Here is a 20,110-nt window from a genome sequence, read left to right as displayed (position 1 = left end):
ATCCAAACGGCCGCCCGTCTCCATGTGATACTGTGAACACTCCGTTCTTAAAGAAAACTCCGTTCAGAATCGCCACCAGCCGCATCCATCTCTGAGGACTTTTACCGGTAAATATAAACTTTTGTTTCTCGTGTAGCCGCTTTGTATCGAGGCTTTTTCTAAAAAGTTTTTCATCTCGCTGGAAATCATTCTATTCATTCTCCTGCAGAGGTCTTTGGTACCTGGAGAAATCACCGGCTTCAATGTAGTAGCCAGTCAGACAGGTGTGCTGCTGTGTTTGTTTGTGGATCTTCCCGCTCTGTAGCGCTTGTTTAAAAGCAGCTTTTAGCGATATCGTAAGGCACATAATGATCAGTAAACTGCAAAAAGAACACATGCTAGACATTTTCTCTACTTTATCGACGTCAGTTACGACGGGTGCGTTTAGTGGGAGCGTGCGGCTACATGGAGGCAGCCGTCTTGCGCGCGCACACACACACACACACACACACACACACCAAGGGCGGACTGGCATACATTGCTACCGGGGATTTCCCCGGTGGGCCGATGGGTTAGTGGGCCGCTGGCCGCCGGTGGTTTAACTCGGCCCGTGGAGGAGCCACTGCCGCGCACTGCGGTCCCGGCCTGTAGTCACGCTGCTGTTTAACGGTGTTATTACCTCCCCCGCTCCAGTCAGACTAACCTGCTCAGCGCGGCCGCGGACTGAGCCTGTAAACACATGAACGAGTTGGACCGGGCCGCGGACTGAGCCTGTAAACACATGAACGAGTTGGACCGGGCCGCGGACTGGGCGGGCTGACGGTGTGCAGCGGAGATCAGAAAAAAAACAACTTGTCCCAGAAAATCCGGGCCAGACTACGAAAACATACAGCAGTTTAAATTGTAGATAACATGTTATTTTAAATGTACTGCTGTCGCCTCTGCAACGTCTGGTGGACTACTTAAAAGCCACTATGTGGCTTTGTAATCATAATATTGCTGGAATTAATATTGTCCATATGACAATAAACGCCATCATATACACTACGTGCCATGTATAGATTCATATACAGTATATATATATATATATATATATATATATATATATATATATATATATATATATATATATATATATTAGTGGGCCAGTCTGTCAGGAACTCCCGGGCCACTTTTTCTCCCCAGTCCGCCCCTGACACACACACACACACACATATTCATTCATAATAATGTAATGATGTAGGAGTCTAAAAACATACCTACATGTACAGTTATTTTCATCTGGTGATTTGTGGACAAAAGAAACATTGAAATGATAAAGTGTGAATGGATGGACTGATGTCAATACCTGTATTAAAGGTTAAATTATGGTCTACACGGGGTTTTACATGTTTAATTCATATTTATTTATTACCTTCAGACTACATCTTATTGAAGATTGGACAACATTATCCTCACACACACACAGTTCCTGGTTCACTTTCATATTGTGATAATTCCACTTATTCCACCACTCACAGTGTTGATGGTTATGAACTTGGAGAACATAAAACAAAAGTATAAAAATATCATCACAATCACCTGTGTGTGTGTGTGTGTGTGTGTGTGTGTGTGTGTGTGTGTGTGTATGTATGTGTGTGTGGTTGTCCTCTTCGCTGTATAAAGTGCCATATTTTGTAACGCAGGGCGTACAGATCGGTACACACTGCGTTATGAAACGAAGGGGAACGTGAACCCAAATGCCGTATGAAAACCAATCTGCATGCACATAAAAACACACACGCACACCGAAGCAAAACGAAACTAAAATAGACGCGGAAAACTCAACGCGTAAACGAAACTCAACCGTCTAGGCACGGGAGGAATAAATAACCAAGGCAACCGAAATAACGCGGAAGTATTACAACGCGTGAAAACGTAACAAAGGACTCCAGGGGAAGACTGGACACAGGCAAACGCCGCAACAAAACAAAACCTTTCCCAAAAATAAAAGAGTAACTGACAGGAAGAGATAAAGCTGGAGGAAAACTTGAGAAGGGCCAGAAGTGGCGCAGGAGGTAGATACTCGAATAAGTGACAGTTAAGTAAGAGAGATAAAGGTGATGAGACACCTTGTAACGACACGCAACACTAGAGAGGAGACGAGAGAGAGAGAGAGAGAAGGCTGAGACCGTGACGGCAAGACACCAAAACGAATCAGCAGTGATCCGCTTCACCAAGCTTCCTTAAGAAGCCTTAGAAACGGCTGAAACGGATCAGCGCTGATTGCGCCCAGCTAGTCTAGGACTGACTCGGGTGCCTCTTCTGGAGGTAGAAGGTGTGGCATCCGAGCCAGCCCTGACATATTTTGTCAATTGTGATTTTTTTACACAGCAATCGAAATATGTCCTCCGCATTTAACTCATCTGTGCAGTTAGCACACACCAGTGATTACTAGGGGGCTGTGGTGTACACATGCCCAGAGCGGTGGGAAGCCCTAGCCCGGCGCCCGGGGAGCAGTTGGGGTTAGGTGCCTTGCTCAAGGGCACCTCAGTCATGGCCTCAGGCCTGGGAATCAAACCCACGACCCTCCAGTCCAAAGACCAGTTCCCTACCACCAGGCCATGACTGCCCCATGAGAGACTCAGATCAGGTCAGATCAACTTCAGTGTCTCCACTGAAGTGGTCAGATACTGTAAAACAGAGAATAGGATAGAATCAGACATGAACACACACTCTATACACAAACTCAATCAGTGTAAACACTCACTGTAAGGTCTCCAGTGTACAGTGTGGATCCTGTGTGTGTGTGTGTGTGTCAGTAAGTCAGTAACTCACTCTAGTTTCTCCAGTGTACAGTGTGGATCCTCCAGTAGAGCAGAGAGCTGCTTCACTCCTGAGTCTCCTGGTTCATTGTTGTTCAGATTCAGCTCTCTCAGGTGTGATGAGGGGTTTGACCTCAGAGCTGAACACAGAGCAGCACAGCCTTCCTCTCCAATACTGCAGCCATACAGACTGTAGCGAGAAGGAGAAAAACTCACACTTACACATCAACACACATGGGAACACAAACATCTCTCTCACTCCCACACACACACCTTGCCTCATACGCACAAGCTCACGTGCGCGTGCACACACACACACACACACACACACACACACACACACACACACACACACACACAGTTACTGGTTCACTTTCATATTGTGATAATAATTCCACTTATTCCACCTCCACAGCTCCATAACATCACAATGAACTTGTAGAACATAAAACAAAAGTAAAAAAACATTCATTTTATTTTTTCTGAACCATTTTACTGAACTTAACAATCATATGGCAGCAGTTACAGGACAAGTGTGTGTGTGTGTGTGTGTGTACGTGTGTGTGTGTGTGTGGATGTGTGTGTGTGTGTACGTGTGTGTGTGTGTGTGTGTGTGTGCGTACATGTGTGTGTGTGTGTGTGTGTACGTGTGTGTGTGTGTGTGTGCGTGTGTGTGTGTGTATGTGTGTGTGTGTGTACTTGTGCGTGTGTGTGTTGAGTGTGTGTGTGTGTGTGTGTGTGTGTGTGTGTGTGTGTGTGTGTGTGTGTGTGTGTGTGTGTGCGTGTATAAAGAGTCAGTAAGTCAGTAACTCACTCTAGTTTCTCCAGTGTACAGTGTGGATCCTCCAGTAGAGCAGAGAGCTGCTTCACTCCTGAGTCTCCTGGTTTATTGTGGTGCAGATTCAGCTCTCTCAGCTGTGATGAGGGGTTTGACCTCAGAGCTGAACACAGAGCAGCACAGCCTTCCTCTCTAATACTGCAGCCAGACAGACTGTAGAGAGAAGGAGAAAAACTCACACTTACACATCAATACACATGAACACAAACATCTCTCACTCCCACACACACACGTTGCCTCACACGCACAAGCTCACGTGCGCGCGCACACACACACACACATACATGCCTCGCTGTCTCTCCCCCCTCTCCCGCGTAGGAGTTACATATTTAATTAATGTATATTTATTATCTTCAGAATACATTTTATGGTAGATTTGAGTAAAATACACAACATTATATTCACACACACACACACACACACACACACACACACACACACACAGAGTTACTGGTTCACTTTCATATTGTGATAATAATTCCACTTATTCCACCTCCACAGCTCCATAACATCACAATGAACTTGGAGAACATAAAATAAAAGTATAAAAACATTCATTTTATTTTTTCTGAACCATTCTACTGAACTTAACAATCATTTGACAGCAATTACAGAATAAGTGTGTGTGTGTGTGTGTGTGTGTGTATGTGTGTGTGTGTGTATGTGTTTGTATGGGTATATGTGTGTGTGTGTATAAAGAGTCAGTAAGTCAGTAACTCACTCTAGTTTCTCCAGTGTACAGTGTGGATCCTCCAGTAGAGCAGAGAGCTGCTTCACTCCTGAGTCTCCTGGTTCATTGAGGAACAGATTCAGCTCTCTCAGGTGTGATGAGGGGTTTGACCTCAGAGCTGAACACAGAGCAGCACAGCCTTCCTCTCTAATACTGCAGTTAGACAGACTGTAGAGAGAAGGAGAAAAACTCACACTTACACATCAACACACACATGAACACAAACATCTCTCTCACTCCCACACACACACCTTGTCTCACACGCACAAGCTCATGTGCGCGTGCACACACACACACACACACACACACACACACACACACACACACACACACACACACACACACACACACACACACACAGAGTTACTGGTTCACTTGCATATTGTGATAATAATTCCACTTATTCCACCTCCACAGCTCCATAACATCACAATGAACTTGGAGAACATAAAATAAAAGTATAAAAACATTCATTTTATTTTTTCTGAACCATTTTACTGAACTTAACAATCATATGGCAGCAGGCAGCAATTACAGGACAAGTGTGTGTGTGTGTGTGTGTGTGTGTGTGTATGTGTGTGTGTTTGTGTGTGTACTTGTGTGTGTACGTGGGTGTGCGTGTGTGTTTATGTGTGTGTATTTGTATGTACGTGTGTGTGTGTGTGTGTGTAAAGAGTAAGTAAGTCAGTAACTCACTCTAGTATCTCCAGTGTACAGTGTGGATCCTCCAGTAGAGCAGAGAGCTGCTTCACTCCTGAGTCTCCTGGATAATTGTTGTACAGATTCAGCTCTCTCAGGTGTGATGAGGGGTTTGACCTCAGAGCTGAACACAGAGCAGCACAGCCTTCCTCTCTAATACTGCACATAGACAGACTGTAGAAAGAAGGAGAAAAACTCACACTTACACATCAATACACATGAACACAAACATCTCTCACTCCCACACACACACGTTGCCTCACACGCACAAGCTCACATGCGCGCGCGCACACACACACACACATACACACACACACACACACACACACACACACACACACACACACACACAGAGTTACTGGTTCACTTTCATATTGTGATAATAATTCCACTTATTCCACCTCCACAGCTGCATAACATCACAATGAACTTGGAGAACATAAAACAAAAGTATAAAAACATTCATTTAATTTTTTCTGAACCATTTTACTGAACTTAACAATCATATGGCAGCAATTACAGGACGTGTGTGTGTGTGTGTGTGTGTGTGTGTATAAAGAGTCAGTAAGTAACTCACTCTAGTATCTCCAGTGTACAGTGTGGATCCTCCAGTAGAGCAGAGAGCTGCTTCACTCCTGAGTCTCCTGGTTCATTGTCTTTCAGTTTCAGCTCTCTCAGGTGTGATGAGGGGTTTGACCTCAGAGCTGAACACAGAGCAGCACAGCCTTCCTCTCTAATACTGCAGTAAGACAGACTGTAGAGAGAAGGAGAAAAACTCACACTTACACATCAACACACATGGGAACACAAACATCTCTCTCACTCCCACACACACACGTTGCCTCACACGCACAAGCTCACGTGCGCATACACACACACACACACACACACGCCTCGCTGTCTCTCCCCTCCCCCAGAATCCAACAGGAAGCACATGAACCCAGACAGACCCAAAACATGGTAATACAAACACACATAGAGGAGAACAAAGACAGACAAGTTGTGAGTTGTGATTGGTCAGCATGTGGTGAATTGTGATTGGTCAGCATGTGGTGAGTTGTGATTGGTCAGTGGTGTCAAACACTGGTCTGTCTGTATCTCTCTCTCTCTATCTCTCTCTCTCTGTATCTCTCTCTCTAGTTCAACAATGCTTTATTGGCATAAATGTAATAAAATACCCTGTTGTATTTTATTCATAGACACATTTATAGACAGTGTTATAGACAGTATTATAGACACATTTATAAACAGTGTTATAGACAGTGTTATATACAGTATTATAGACAGTGTTATAGACACAATTATAGATACTGTTATAGACAGTATTATAGACAATTATAGACAGTATTATAGACAGAGTTATAGACAGTATTATAGACACAATTATAGACAGTATTATAGACACATTTATAGACAGTGTTATCAATCAATCAATCAATCAAAGTTTATTTGTATAGTGCTTTTCACAACACATGTTGTCACAAAGCGCCTTACAGGATTTAAAAGGTTAACAATACTACGGGTCCAGAACCCTAATGTAAGTAAAAGTAAGTAAAATACATTTATATAGCACTTTTCACAGGCACAAGCCACAAAGTGCTTTACAACGGAAAATAAAATAAAATAAATCAAAGACACAAAAACACACACTATAAAACAGAAATAAAATACAGTGTACAAGGTCAACGGCTGCAACCTCCACCACTAACTAAACGCCTGCGTAAAAAGGAAAGTCTTTAGCTGTTTTTTAAAAGTATCTACAGTGTCAGCTGATCTTAAATGTGGAGAAAGTGTGTTCCACAGTTTTGGAGCAACCACCTTAAATGCTCGGTCTCCACGAGTCTTTAGACATGAGCGTGGCACAGACAGTAAACTCAGGTTGTTTGACCTGAGTAATCGTGATGGTGTAGGGGTGGAGCAGGTCAGCGACATACACAGGAGCTGTGTTGTGTAGTGCTCTGTATGTTAAAGTTAAAATCTTGAACTGGATCCTGAATTCTACAGGAAGCCAGTGTAAGGATTTTAAAATGGGTGTTATGTGAGACCGTCTGCTTGACTTGGTCAGTAACCTCGCTGCAGCGTTTTGAATTATCTGTAAACGACCACGAGCTGATACACTGAGAGATGAAAACAAGGCATTACAGTAGTCTATGCGAGATGAAATAAACGCATGGATCAGCATCTCTAGATCTGCTGTTGAAACCATAGATCTCAGTTTACTGATATTTCTCAAGTGGAAGAAACAGGATCTTGACAGCTGTTTAACATGAGAATCAAATGCTAAAGACTGATCGAAGATAACTCCCAGATTTCGGAGGCTAGTGTGGACAGCAGAGGAAAGAAGTCCAAGATTTTGCTTAATCGTTTGACTAAGCCTATCAGGAGCAATGATCAATACCTCAGTCTTGTTATCATTTAGCTGTAGGAAGTTATTTGAGGTCCATTCTCTGATTGATTGAAGACAATCTAATAGCCTAGACAAACTATGAACCTCACTTGGTTTAAAAGAGAAATAAAGCTGAATATCATCAGCAAATAAATGATAGGAAATATTAAAACTATTTAAAATCTGCCCCAAAGGTAACATATACAAAGAAAACAACAAAGGCCCTAAAACTGAACCCTGTGGAACCCCACAGGTTAATGGGGTTGCCTCAGACGTGCAATTTCCCATCGTAACTGAGAAACTTCTCCCAGTGAGATAAGAAATAAACCAATCAAGTGCTGTTCCAGATATGCCCACCCAGTCACGTAACCTATTTATCAGTATTTCATGATCAATGGTATCAAACGCAGAACTGAGATCCAGCAGCACCAACACAGAGCAGTCACCAACATCAGCAGACATTAAAAGATCATTTGAGACCCTCAGGAGAGCAGTCTCTGTAGAATGCCTCTTCCGAAACCCAGATTGTAAAGAGTCGTAGCAATTGTGATTTTCTAAAACTGTAATCAGTTGGTTTGCCACCACCTTCTCTAAAATCTTGGATGAGCAAGCCAAGGGCGACAGTGGCGAGCAACTAATGAGCAAGCCAAGGGCGACAGTGGCGAGGAAAAACTCCCTAAGATAGTGGGGAATAGGAAGAAACCTCGGGAGAACCAAGACTCAAAAGGGAACCCATCCTCCATTGGGCGGCCCGTTAACACTCAGATTACACAAAATACAGACAAATACACAAGTCACACACAAATCACACAATCAGACTAAGTAAAGGTAAAAATGAAAGTTCTGGGTTATGATATTGTCACTGTAAATGTCTGTTGATGAACGCCAGGCTTTCATTCCGTGTCGGAGCAGCGATGCTGTTATAGACAGTGTTATAGACAGTGTTACAGACAGTATTATAGACAATGTTATAGACACAATTATAGATACTGTTATAGACAGTATTACAGATAGTGTCATAGACAGTGTTAAAACCCTAGATTCACTCTATCATTCTGCTCTGAGGTTTATTACTGGTGACCCGTATAATACTCACCACTGCAGACTATATGAAAGAGTTGGTTGGTCCTCTCTAGCTGCACGAAGAGAATCACATTGGCTAATTTTTATTTTTAAATCACTGTCTGGCCATTTGCCAGCTTATATATCTTCTCTGATTTCCATAAATAACAATAATTATCAGACTCGCTCCAGTGACTGAATCACCTGTCAGGTACCGAGAGTTTTTTAGTGAACTAGGAAAATCTGCTTTTTAGCTACAGTGCACCAGCGAGCTGGAATTCACTACAGGAAACGTTGAAGCTCAGCGCGCTGGGAACACTAAACCATTTTAAACTTTTAGTTACTGATCACCATCAGGAAGCCTGTGAATGTTTTAAATGAGTAAGTGAGGGTTACCTCAATGTACTTCCGAGTAAAAAATTTTTCATTTTAATTAATTGATTAAATTTGATGTTTTATTTGTATACTTATGTCAATCCCTGTATCACATTGCTCGGCTACATTGAAAATGAGGGTCACCCTCAATGTACCTTTGAGTCAAAATAAAGGTTTTATATATATATACAATTATAAACAGTGTTATAGACAGAGTTATAGAGCCCTATTTACATATTTAGGGGCTGGATGTGTCGGAGCCAAAACGGTTATTCATGTGTATGTTTTTGTTTTTTCATGTGTTCTTCTTTTTTGTTTGAGTGGCTCCACCTATTGGTTGCAGTGGATGAGCCACGTGGATAAGAACAGGTGTTGCTACCTGGAGGGCGTGGCCAAAGCAGGAAGAGGTATTTGACCTCACATCCTGAAGGCCAGGCTGCCACAGACAATGCACCTCTCTCTTCTTTTGTTTCAGTTGTAATCTTTGGTTTATCTTTGTAATCCTTAGTTTCAGTTATGTTTGGAGTTTCTAAAACATTATGTTTATTATTTACAATAAATAATTTCTCAAGTTGGACAACAAATTTCTGTGGACCTTGGATCTTTTTTGGATGTGAAGAGTCAGACATTTTTGCTTAGCCACCATAGTGGTTGTTACGTTTCAAGGGGGGCGGGTGACGCAAACGCAAGTTATTCAAATAATTTATTAAATAAAGGACACAAACACTAAACAAATGAGAGCAACCAAGTAAGGGGATGAGTAGACTGGGGAGAACATGCAAGGACTAGACAGGAAAACAACAAACTAAACATGCCGGAACAGAATATAAGCATACTACACAAACGCTTGGGATAACGTGAACACCATACTAACAGGATCAGACTACACACGAGCATAAGGGCTAAGACATCAGTAACACAGGGAGCCCCATACAAACATACAGACAACTCACACTAGCAGTAGCACAATATCCAGAACCACAGAACACCAGACAGAAAAAACGGGACAGAACACGATAGACTATGAACTACGTACCCACGGGCAGAGATACACGCACCGAGGAGACAGAGAGGGAACTACAAGGGCGAAACCAAACTAACTAGGGGTAACACGGACAATAGACTAACCGAATGAACAAACAAAGAGAAGCACAAACCCAAAACCAGGAAGATGAACGGGACAGACCAGGTCAGCTCGTGCAATCAGTGACAGAAAGGTACAGGATTACTGAGCGAGAGGAATAAGCCAGCACGGGGAGAACGGACACATGGGAAACACAAAGACCGACACAGTGGAGTAAAACTGAGGGGAATATATACTGGAAACAAGACGGTGAAACGAGACTCAGGTGTGTGTGACCAAATGACGAGGGCGTGACAGACAGAGGGAGGAACAAATGGGAGCGGGGAGCTAGGCGGGACCAGGGAGGAGGGAGGGGCTGGACGTGACAGTGGTTATCAACAGGACAGGAAATAACCACTACAACAAGTCAAAGACCTCTTCTATAGCATCCATCCAGCATGTAAAGAACTTCAACAAGAAATGATGAAGATTGTGAGAAAAGGACGAGCTGGATGGGAACTGAGGGGCACTTGGCCTGGACTGGTTGTTTGAGATCATGGTACTGTCATGTCCAGCTCCGCCCTCCTCCCTAGTCCCGCCTAGATTCCCCGTTTCATTGGTTCCCATTCTGTCTGTCACGCCCCTGTCTTCAGTGCCCACACCTGTGTCTCGTTTCTCCTCCCTGTTCCCAGGTATTTAATCCCCTCTGTCTTATCCGCTCATTGTCGGTCATTGTGTTTGCTGTGTTCCCTGTCTCCCCTGTGCTTGCTCCTCTCTACAGTCTGTAGCCTGCGCCTTCTCCTCGCTTCTCGGGTTAGTTCTGGTTTGTCTTCCCTTTTTGGTTCTTGGTCCCTTTGTTTGAGTATTAGTCTTTCCTTTCATCATGTAAAGATATTGTTCACCACCCTGCTTTCCGTGTTCTTCTCCTCTATAGTTTACTCCTCGCTAGTGGTTTCCCTGGTAGTTTGGTTTATTGTAGTGTGTCTCTTCCGCTCCTTGTTCATGTGTAGTATCGTGAGCGTGTACCTGTGTTCGCTAGCAGTGTACTTGTCCTGTTAAGTTGTGTTCTAGTTATATGTATAGAAGTCTGTTGTGGCACGTTTGTACTTGGTCTGTTTCATCATCCTTGTAGTTTCTCTGTTTCGTTACTCGCATGTTCTTCAGTCTACTTACCTATATGTCGTTGTCTTTCTTTGTTTAATCCGTTACCTGTGCTTTGAATAAATTTACCCTAATTTACCCTTGCGTTTGCGTCACACCCGCCCCTTGATTCGTTACAGGTACATACTTCCCTCTCTGCCTTCGGAAAGCACTGTTTGATTTGAGAACTGAGGATGTCTATTGGAGTGGATTTTGTGATGACATTCAAATTTTAAAGGATCTGCTATAGGAGTGGATTATGGATTGTTGGATGAATTCACGATAAGCAGTTAACAAACAAGCATGGCTGATCCTATAAATATGTGGGAGGAAGAAGTCAGGCCTAATCCCTTAAACACTGACCTAGGAAGAGAAGACAGAGAACAGGCAACCAAGTTAAAGCATGCTAGAAAAGGAAAACTTGCACATTTAACTAGAAGAAAAAACATATTGGTTGAACTTATGGAAGATGTGACGTGTACAGGAAGTAAAAGAGAATCATCTGAAGTATGTACAATTGTTGGGTGACTTTAAAGCCATACACAGGGCTCATCATGAGCTGTTGACAGAGGATGAGGCAAAGCAAGATGAATGTGACTGGTTTGTGTAATGCTGGTTGCGAGACGACGGACGAGACACAGAATCCTTGCTTTCGGGGTTCGGGGACCGTAACGTGACAGACGCCCCCACCAAGGGCACTACCCGTCCCGGGGTGCCAACAGGACCGAGTGCCCCGAACCCACGTTGATGGGCGGATCCGAAGCGCCCAGTCCTGCGTCTGGGAGATGACTGCCCTCAGTGGAGAGTCCGCAACGAACAGCCTAGAACACCCTCCCTGGGAAGACAGGGGAAAACACGTTAGACACATTTAACGGGACATTTACAAACACACAAACAGGAACGTTAACACACAGAGGCACGAAAGGGAAAAGGGGATTAGGCAGACATACGGGAATAAACACGAAAACAGGGACAGACAAACATGAAACAGGCGCCAGGCTGCGCGCCAGGAGGAGAGCTATCGGGGGAGAGAGACCGGGAGCTGCTGGTGCTGCTGTGGGCGGTCCTCCTCCTGCTTTCGCTGCGAATCCTCGGCTGGGTGCAGCATGGCTGGCGGACGCGTCAGGTGCAGCGTGGCTGTTCTCCCCTCTCGGTGGGCCGTAGGGACATCCCCCTTCATTCTGCGACCGCGCTCCGGGGCGGGTAGTGGGGGCTTTCTCCTCGACGTCCATCTCCTCCTCCTCCTCACTGCCCGGGCTCCAGCTCATGGGAGAGGCCGGACTCCCGCCTCGGGAGCAGTCCATCGCGCTCTCCTCGGAGCGATAGGGGAGAGCTCTCACTCCTGGGCTGTACCTCCCCTTTACGGTCCCGGCAGACTGCTCAGAGGGGGGTGGACTACCCTCGTCCTCCGTGCCTAGCTCGCTGTCCGTGCACTCGGAGAGGCCCGAGTACACGGACGGAGGATGGTCTTCTTCGCCCCCACCTTAGTCTACGGTGGGAGCGGAGCACACCGACGGAGGGAAATCCTCTTCATCCTCCTCTCCCCCTTCGTAGTCTATGGTGGGCGCGAAGCACACCGACGGAGGGTAATCCTCTTCCTCGCTCGGAGAGTCCGACTCCTTGAACTCGCTCTCGGGGGTCTTCTCCATGAGCAGAGCTCCACTGAGCCTACCCGCAGTGGCGAGGGTTCCCAGGTGGGAGGGGGGTGTCGCTCCCTCCACATCCGTTCTGCTGACTGGCGGAATTCCTCTGCCAACTCAGGAGCGTCGGTCTCCCGTGCCGCGCACAACATGTAAGCGCACACTGGATCTTGCTTCAGCTGCTCCAACGTTGGCGTGGCTTCGCGGCGCTGGGGGGAGGGAGAGGTACGGTGATGCCACTTGCTGAGGCGCTTGCCCTTCTTTGGCCGGGTGGTGTAGCCTGGCATAGTGTGGTGTCTCTTGTCGGCTCATCGTTCTGTAACGCTGGTTGCGAGGCGAAGGACGAGACACAGAATCCTTGCTTTTGCTGACGGCCATGTTTAATGCACACACAGATGTTGCGCAATAGCGCACGGGAATACATAAAGACACTGACGTAAACGTGTAGACTCAGACGACAAGCACAAGACACTGCGCGTGCGCACATTAAATAGACAGACCACATAAACCCCACGTGATGACGAGACGAGCCACAGGTGAGACGGATAATCGCAGGACACAACCACACCCACGGAGATACACTGACGCAGACGAGTAGACGCAGACGAGTAGACGCAGACGACGTTAACACACGCCCCCAAGGGAGGGGTTCGGGGACCGTAACGTGACAGTTTGGACCTAAAATGGCAGAAATTAATGTTTTTCTTTTGTCTGTGTCTGAGTGGCTATCTGGGGTTTCAAGAAGTGTTGAACCCCAAGAGATGGAGGTCAATCCCAAGGACAGCGTATCTCAAGTTTCCAGTGCTGGATCCTGATCAAGGGTTTCCTCTGTTGTGTCTGCAAAGATATGTGCAGAGGCAGAAAGAGCAGCCATCATGATCAAGATGGCGGCACTGAAAGAAAAGCATGATCTGGAGGAAAAGGAGGAGGCGCTGAACAAAGAACTACAATTACTAAAACAAAAACGTGAAGCCCTGGAACTAAAAACACAGTTCCTTCATCATCTAAACTTGTCATTCTCAGGTCTGCTGAAGAACAACAATCAGCTGTGTTGACCAGTCCAACAGCCAAGTTACAACCAAAGAACCCACGACCAGGCCCACCAGCTGAAAGGCAGCCAATGTGTGGTACGGATGCTATGAATGCATATTATGCTGAGATGTTAACAAAACAGGAAGAGAGTGAATTCCTGTCATTAAGCAAGGTTTTTAATGCCCTTTCTGTGGCACAAACCCCAAGTGTTCATCCTAGGGATGGTGTTCACTTGCTGTAAACAAGAAAACAAGTTCAGTTCAGACCTCTAGTCCTCTCAATAAAATGGAAGGAGAGACACCTGCAACTTCAAACATGTCTGAAAAGGCATTTGTTCAACCTTTAACAGCCTCGCTGAGTAGTCATGAAAGATTGAGTAACATCCTTCAATGTCAAAATGAGATAACATCCCTTCTTGTTAAGCAGCAACAATGTTCTACTCTCCCGCATAGAGACATCCCAATCTTCAATGGTGATGTTTTATTGTACCGGCCATTCCTCAGAGCGTTTGAAAATGTGATTGAGCTAAAGACTGATAATAGCGCAGATAGGCTGTATTTTCTTGATCAGTTCACAAGTGGACATCCCAAAGCTCTTGTCAGGAGTTGTCTTCACATGAGCCCAGACACAGGATATCAAAGGGCAAAATCCTTGCTACTGGAACAATATGGTGATGAATTCAAAATATGTTCTGCTTACATAAAGAAAGTATTAGAATGGCCTGATGTTAAAACAGAGGACTTTAAAGCATTACAAGGCTTTGTGATTTTTTTAAGGAGTTGCTGTAATGCGATGGAAGAAATGAGATATTCTCATGAAATTAATTTGTCCTCAAATATGAAGCTCTTGATCATGAAGCTGCCATATAAACTCAGAGAAAGATGGCGTTCCTTTGTGTGTGAGTTTCAGGAGAATCAAAATAGCAGACCTCAGTTTATAGATCTTGTTGCATTCTTGTAAAGGCAAGTGAGGGTGCTTTCTGAACCCGTATATGGGGACATCCAGGACAGGATTATATTATAGACACTGTTATAGACAGTATTATAGACACAATTATACAGTTTTATAGACAATATTATAGACACTGTTATAGACAGTTTTATAGACAATATTATAGACACTGTTATAGACAGTATTATAGACAATATTATAGACACTGTTATAGACAGTATTATAGACACAATTATACAGTTTTATAGACAATATTATAGACAGTATTATAGATAGTGTTATAGACAGTGTTATAGACAATATTATAGACACTGTTCTGTCTCCACCATTAATTTAACTTGTAGCCTGGCCCTTTAAGTTGAAACCAGGAAGTAATTGTTCAGACCATGCAGTGCAGAGACGGCTGGGTATTGTTTCGTAGCTGTTAAGTTCATGAAGGCATTCCCTGTAAGTATTCCAGGTAAAACTGTGTTATAGGTGTTGGATAAATAATAATTACTTATGAAACATGTAAGTGGTTAATCCGTGTCGTAAGGAGTTATCTAACGAATTGTGTAGCGATGTAACGAATTAGTGTGATTTATATTGAATCTGAATTCATTACCACTATGTATATGTGCATACTAAAGCATGTAAATTGTATTTACATTTACAATTTCACACCTGCCATATAAAAATGGGTCTGAACCCATCCTGGCGTCTGTGACCTTTTGTGTGGAGGTTCTTAGCTAACTGGAGAGTGGGAATGGTTCCCACGAGGCACAGACACTGTTATAGCCACAATTATAGACACAATTATAGAGAGTGTTATAGACACAATTATAGACACAATTATAGAGAGTGTTATAGACACAATTATAGAGAGTGTTATAGACACAATTATAGACACAATTATAGAGTGTTATAGACACAATTATAGACACTGTTATAGAGAGTGTTATAGACACAATTATAGACACAATTATAGAGTGTTATAGACACAATTATAGAGAGTGTTATAGACAGTATTATAGACACAATTATAGAGAGTGTTATAGACACAATTATAGAGTGTTATAGACACAATTATAGTGTGTTATAGACAGTGTTATAGACACAATTATAGAGAGTGTTATAGACACAATTATAGAGTGTTATAGACACAATTATAGAGTGTTATAGACAGTGTTATAGACACAATTATAGACACAATTATAGAGTGTTATAGACAGTGTTATAGACACAATTATAGAGAGTGTTATCGACACAATTATAGAGTGTTATAGACAGTGTTATAGACACAATTATAGACACAATTATAGAGTGTGTTATAAACACAATTATAGAGAGTGTTATAGACACAATTATAGAGAGTGTTATAGACAGTGTTATAGACACAATTATAGAGAGTGTTATAGACACAATTATAGAGAGTGTTATAGATAGTATTATAGGTTGGAATAGAGCACTAGAATTCATTTATAATGGGGTCAAATTTAGGACATTCAGTAAGAAAGTGCAGCTCTGTCTGCACCACTGAGAGATCACAGTGGGAACACAGTCTGGTCTCTCTGTGTAACCAGCTCTGTCTCCACCACTGAGAGATCACAGTAGGAACACAGTCTGGTCTCTCTGTGTAACCAGCTCTGTCTCCACTACTGAGAGATTACAGTGGGAACACAGTCTGGTCTCTCTGTGTAACCAGCTCTGACTGTGTCGGCCAATTTCAATGACCAGACGGAGCTCACTGAGCCATTATCATCATCATCCTCAGTTTCTTCTCATTTATTGTTGTCATGTAGGTCACTAATGTGTAGTCTCAATTTAGGGTCAAATAGCATTGGAGTTTGTGTTGTGTAGTTTCTCTCTCTCCCTCCCTCTCAATCCCCCACCTCTCTCCCCCTCTCTCTTTCTCTTTTTCCCTCTCTCTCACTCTTACTTTCCCCTTCTGTCCATCTGTTAGGTAACATTCAGGTTGTACTCTGTATGCTGCATTTCTGTCATTTCTAACATGTATTGTCCACGGTACCCGCGGGTCCTTAAAAAGTCTTAAAATGTCTTAAATTTAGTTTTAGGGCATACTCACACTAGGGTCTGTGATCCGGGCCTGGGCACGGTTCCCTGCCGAAGCACGGTTCGTTTGACTAGTGCCCGGGCCGGCTTGAAGAGGTCGGCCAGGACACGATTCGCGTGGACTCGTGCCCGCTTGGTGCCTCGTCTGATTGGTTCATTTTGCCGGAACTCAAACATGACGTCAGTGATGCGACGCTCACGTTAAACAGTCATGGCGGCAAATGACAAATGACAAAACTCCCAAAACGACTCCAAAGATAATTGGGAACTCCATAGTTTTGTGCGAGCGCGCTTTTTTTCCAAATAAAGTCACGTTGTGATGATGTAAGCGTGCTCGGGCCGGCTTGATGAAGCCAGTGTGAGTGCAGGCCAGAGGGGGAGTGGGGAGGGGGGATAACCGGGCCCCAGCATGGAACCAGCAAACCGTGCCTAGTGTGAGTACGCCCTTACATATTCAAGGTCTAAAAATGTCTTAAAATGTCTGGAATTTTAGGAGGGGAGGCATTAGATAAGTGTGTTGCTCAGTTTTTCTGTATGTATATGTATATGTGTGATGTATATCCCACAATAATGATCATTTCCGCAACGTCCGTATACTCCGCATGGTAGATGGCAGTAGTACGTCACCTAACAGGTGGAAACAGCAGACGATGCTTTAGCTGCACAAGCTGCTTTTCTTATTTGAGGGGTGCGGCGGGAACAACAATACAAGGATGCAGACATGGGTAAATGTCCATTCAGTGAAGTGACTGGAGGATGAAAAATATTGTGGCTGGCTGAAACCTTCCAGTGATTCGTATGAGGCGCGATGTGAACTTGCCGAAAAACATTCAAACTTGGTACAATGGGCTGTAAAATACTGGATTCTCATATGAAATCTGAAAAACACAAGCGATATGATGGCACTCGTAATAGTAATATGCATATCGAGTCATTCGCTGCTAACTGCAGTTTAACTGTAAGTGCCAAAAATGATTTGACTACTGTGTAGGGCGACCAAACGTCCATATTTCCCAGGACGTATTTCACGTCCTGTCCCGGGTTTTTTTTTTTAAGTGAGGAAATAGTCCTGGTTTTTAAATTACCTTCATTGGACCATTTACAATGTAAATGTACAGGTACTAGGTCACTGCGCACGGCGCTGCGTGTGCCGTAATCCCTGATCCGCGTCAAACTGGTTTATACTTGACGCGTTGTGACCGGCGCGAGGTTCCACATGCCGACAGTGACGTAATCGCGGGGGCTCCGCCCCTGCGCGAGGTCCCCGCTCACTGTCGCTTCGCGAGGTTGGGCACCTCGAATTTTTTAACTTTGAGTTTTTTGTAACCGTCATAATTCAGCCTTCAGTGGGGCAGCCCTGTTCTAAATCACAATGTAGACAGCGTGACTGTCAGTACACAACATGCCACACGCCCCCCAGTGCAGTATGATGCTGAACGGTGCAGAACAAGTTGAAATTGAAACTTGGATATTTTAGTTGTTTATAGGCTTTAAGGCTGTAAAGGCTGGTTTGCATGAATTCTCTTAACAGTGCAATTTTATATTTATTTGATAGTTATTTTAAATTATTTTTTTGTTCCCTATGGTGGACTGTATTATTTATTTCAGTTCAGTAAAACGTTTTGTATACTATTACCTAGTTTGTCATTTTTTACCATAGTAATAGTATTATTTTTTCTTGTGAGAGGTATTAAAAAGGTCTTAAAAGTCATTGAATTTGAGATTTAAAAATGTGCAGATACCATGATTGTCTCATATAACCAGTTGTGCAGTTATGTTATGCTAATCAGTCTTGTGTTATAGGAAATGTGTGTGAATCTCTGTTGTTCAGATAACATCATGTAATATAGATGCTAAAGTCAGTAATTGTATTAAATTGGCCCTCCCACAACGTGACAGACCCCCCCACCAAAGCCGCACTCCCCTCCGGATGTGCGGCTCACAGCGGCAGCACACAAAACAGAGCAAAGGGGCGGGAGGGCGGGGACAAGACAGGGACCCGTTCCCTGCCGTCCTGGAGCTGGAACATAAAAACAAACAGGTTAGCTCACCTCCCTGGGTGGGACCCTGGACCGACTGGGCCGTCAACAAGGTGAAACCGCCCTTAGGCCACTTGAGCCCCACAATCGTGTGTGGACCGGGAGCACTAAGCCCCCCACACGTCACAGGTGTGGATGTGTGCAGGCTGCCACACTGTGGCGCGACCACAGCACCCACCGACCACCTCCCGAACCTACCTCTCCACTCGGAGCTGACCCCTGCCTTCCACTAGGGGTCACCCCAGCCTCCTGGGGAGTCAACCCCTCCCGGGGCCCCTCATCGCAAGGTGGACTCCTCCACCCAACCCAGGAGCGCCAGAGACCAGGGCCCTGGCAATCCGCATCAGGGACACGCTGGTCACCCCGAGCTCGAAGGGGAGGGTCTCCTTCTGGAGACCTCACAAGGTCCGGGAGTGCCGCAGTCCACCACCAGGAGCAACCTGCAACACATAACACACACATGCTACACACAACACAAACGCGCATTTATCCTGACTGTTAAACCCCCCTTTACCCGGGGGGAGGAGACCCCTTCTCAGCCTGAGGAGACACCCTGCCACTAACACCCCAGGCATCCTCTACCTACATAAAGGGGTTCAGGGGCTCCTACCTGCTCAGGGGTCCCTCCCAACAGGTCAGGTCTCCTCGCGGAGCTACGCCTTCCATGGCTCGGGAACCCCATAGCTCCCCCCCAAAAACATATTTAGGGGCGGCCCCTCCGGGGAATAACAAAATAAATTTACTAACAAAACATAAAACACAAACGCGCACTTACCCTGACTATTTCGGCACCCTGCACCCGGGGGGAGGGGTCTCTATCTCAGCAGGAGGGGACACCGAACCGCTCACCTCCTTTCACAGGTGAGGGGCCCCTACCGGCTCCGGAGAACACCCTCGAATCCCTGGTCAGGGCCTCCATAGGAGCTGCACCCTCCGTGCCACCCACAGTAGCACAGGACCTCAAATGGACCCCCTCCCAACACACATTAAAGAGAGAGGTGCATAAGAGGAATTACATAAAACAAAACACGCTACACGCTAGGACAAAACGAACACGCAAAAACAAAACAAACGGACAGGACCTACCGCTGCGCGCGCTCTGTAGCACGTGACGCGCCTACTCTAGCTCTCTCTCACCATTTTCGCAATGGGATCTGTAGATACATGGAGAGAGAGCTATACACGAGCGGCATTTGCGTCACGCCTACAGGGACGCGTCTCTCCGGCTCGCAGTTGCTCACCCCCATCACCACGGGATGTCTGGTGAGCGAGGCGAAAAAGCCGAGAGGCTCTCGCGTCTCACGCACTTGAGCGTGCAGC

At 44.9% G+C, this 20,110-nt stretch overlaps 2 protein-coding genes across 4 annotated transcripts in view; both read right to left on the bottom strand.

The window, feature by feature from the left end:
* Positions 1-1,352: 1,352 nt before the first annotated feature.
* The window catches only part of LOC143487703 (NACHT, LRR and PYD domains-containing protein 3-like), a 267,073-nt gene continuing 248,315 nt past the window's right edge, over positions 1,353-20,110 (bottom strand). Inside the window, exons 22-25 of the mRNA XM_076986787.1 lie at positions 4,343-4,519; positions 3,598-3,774; positions 2,797-2,973; positions 1,353-2,651 (exon numbers count right to left, since the gene is read on the bottom strand). Of these exons, the coding sequence (XP_076842902.1) occupies positions 2,645-2,651; positions 2,797-2,973; positions 3,598-3,774; positions 4,343-4,519 (538 nt within the window). The 3' untranslated portion in view covers positions 1,353-2,644. The remainder of the gene's footprint in view (positions 2,652-2,796; positions 2,974-3,597; positions 3,775-4,342; positions 4,520-20,110) is intronic.
* Positions 5,237-20,110, bottom strand: part of LOC143487706 (NLR family CARD domain-containing protein 3-like) — a 43,084-nt gene continuing 28,210 nt past the window's right edge. Inside the window, exons 7-8 of one of the 3 annotated variants that reach the window (XM_076986804.1) lie at positions 5,628-5,804; positions 5,237-5,322 (exon numbers count right to left, since the gene is read on the bottom strand). In XM_076986804.1, the coding sequence (XP_076842919.1) occupies positions 5,310-5,322; positions 5,628-5,804 (190 nt within the window). In that variant the 3' untranslated portion in view covers positions 5,237-5,309. Of the gene's footprint in view, positions 5,323-5,627; positions 11,912-16,658; positions 17,630-20,110 lie in introns of those variants that run through there. The other 2 variants (XM_076986805.1, XM_076986803.1) reach the window with 2 other exon arrangements.

This window comes from Brachyhypopomus gauderio, unplaced genomic scaffold (genome assembly GCF_052324685.1).
Source record: "Brachyhypopomus gauderio isolate BG-103 unplaced genomic scaffold, BGAUD_0.2 sc49, whole genome shotgun sequence".
Classification (NCBI taxonomy): domain Eukaryota; kingdom Metazoa; phylum Chordata; class Actinopteri; order Gymnotiformes; family Hypopomidae; genus Brachyhypopomus; species Brachyhypopomus gauderio.
This window is presented reverse-complemented; position numbering and strand designations above follow the sequence as displayed.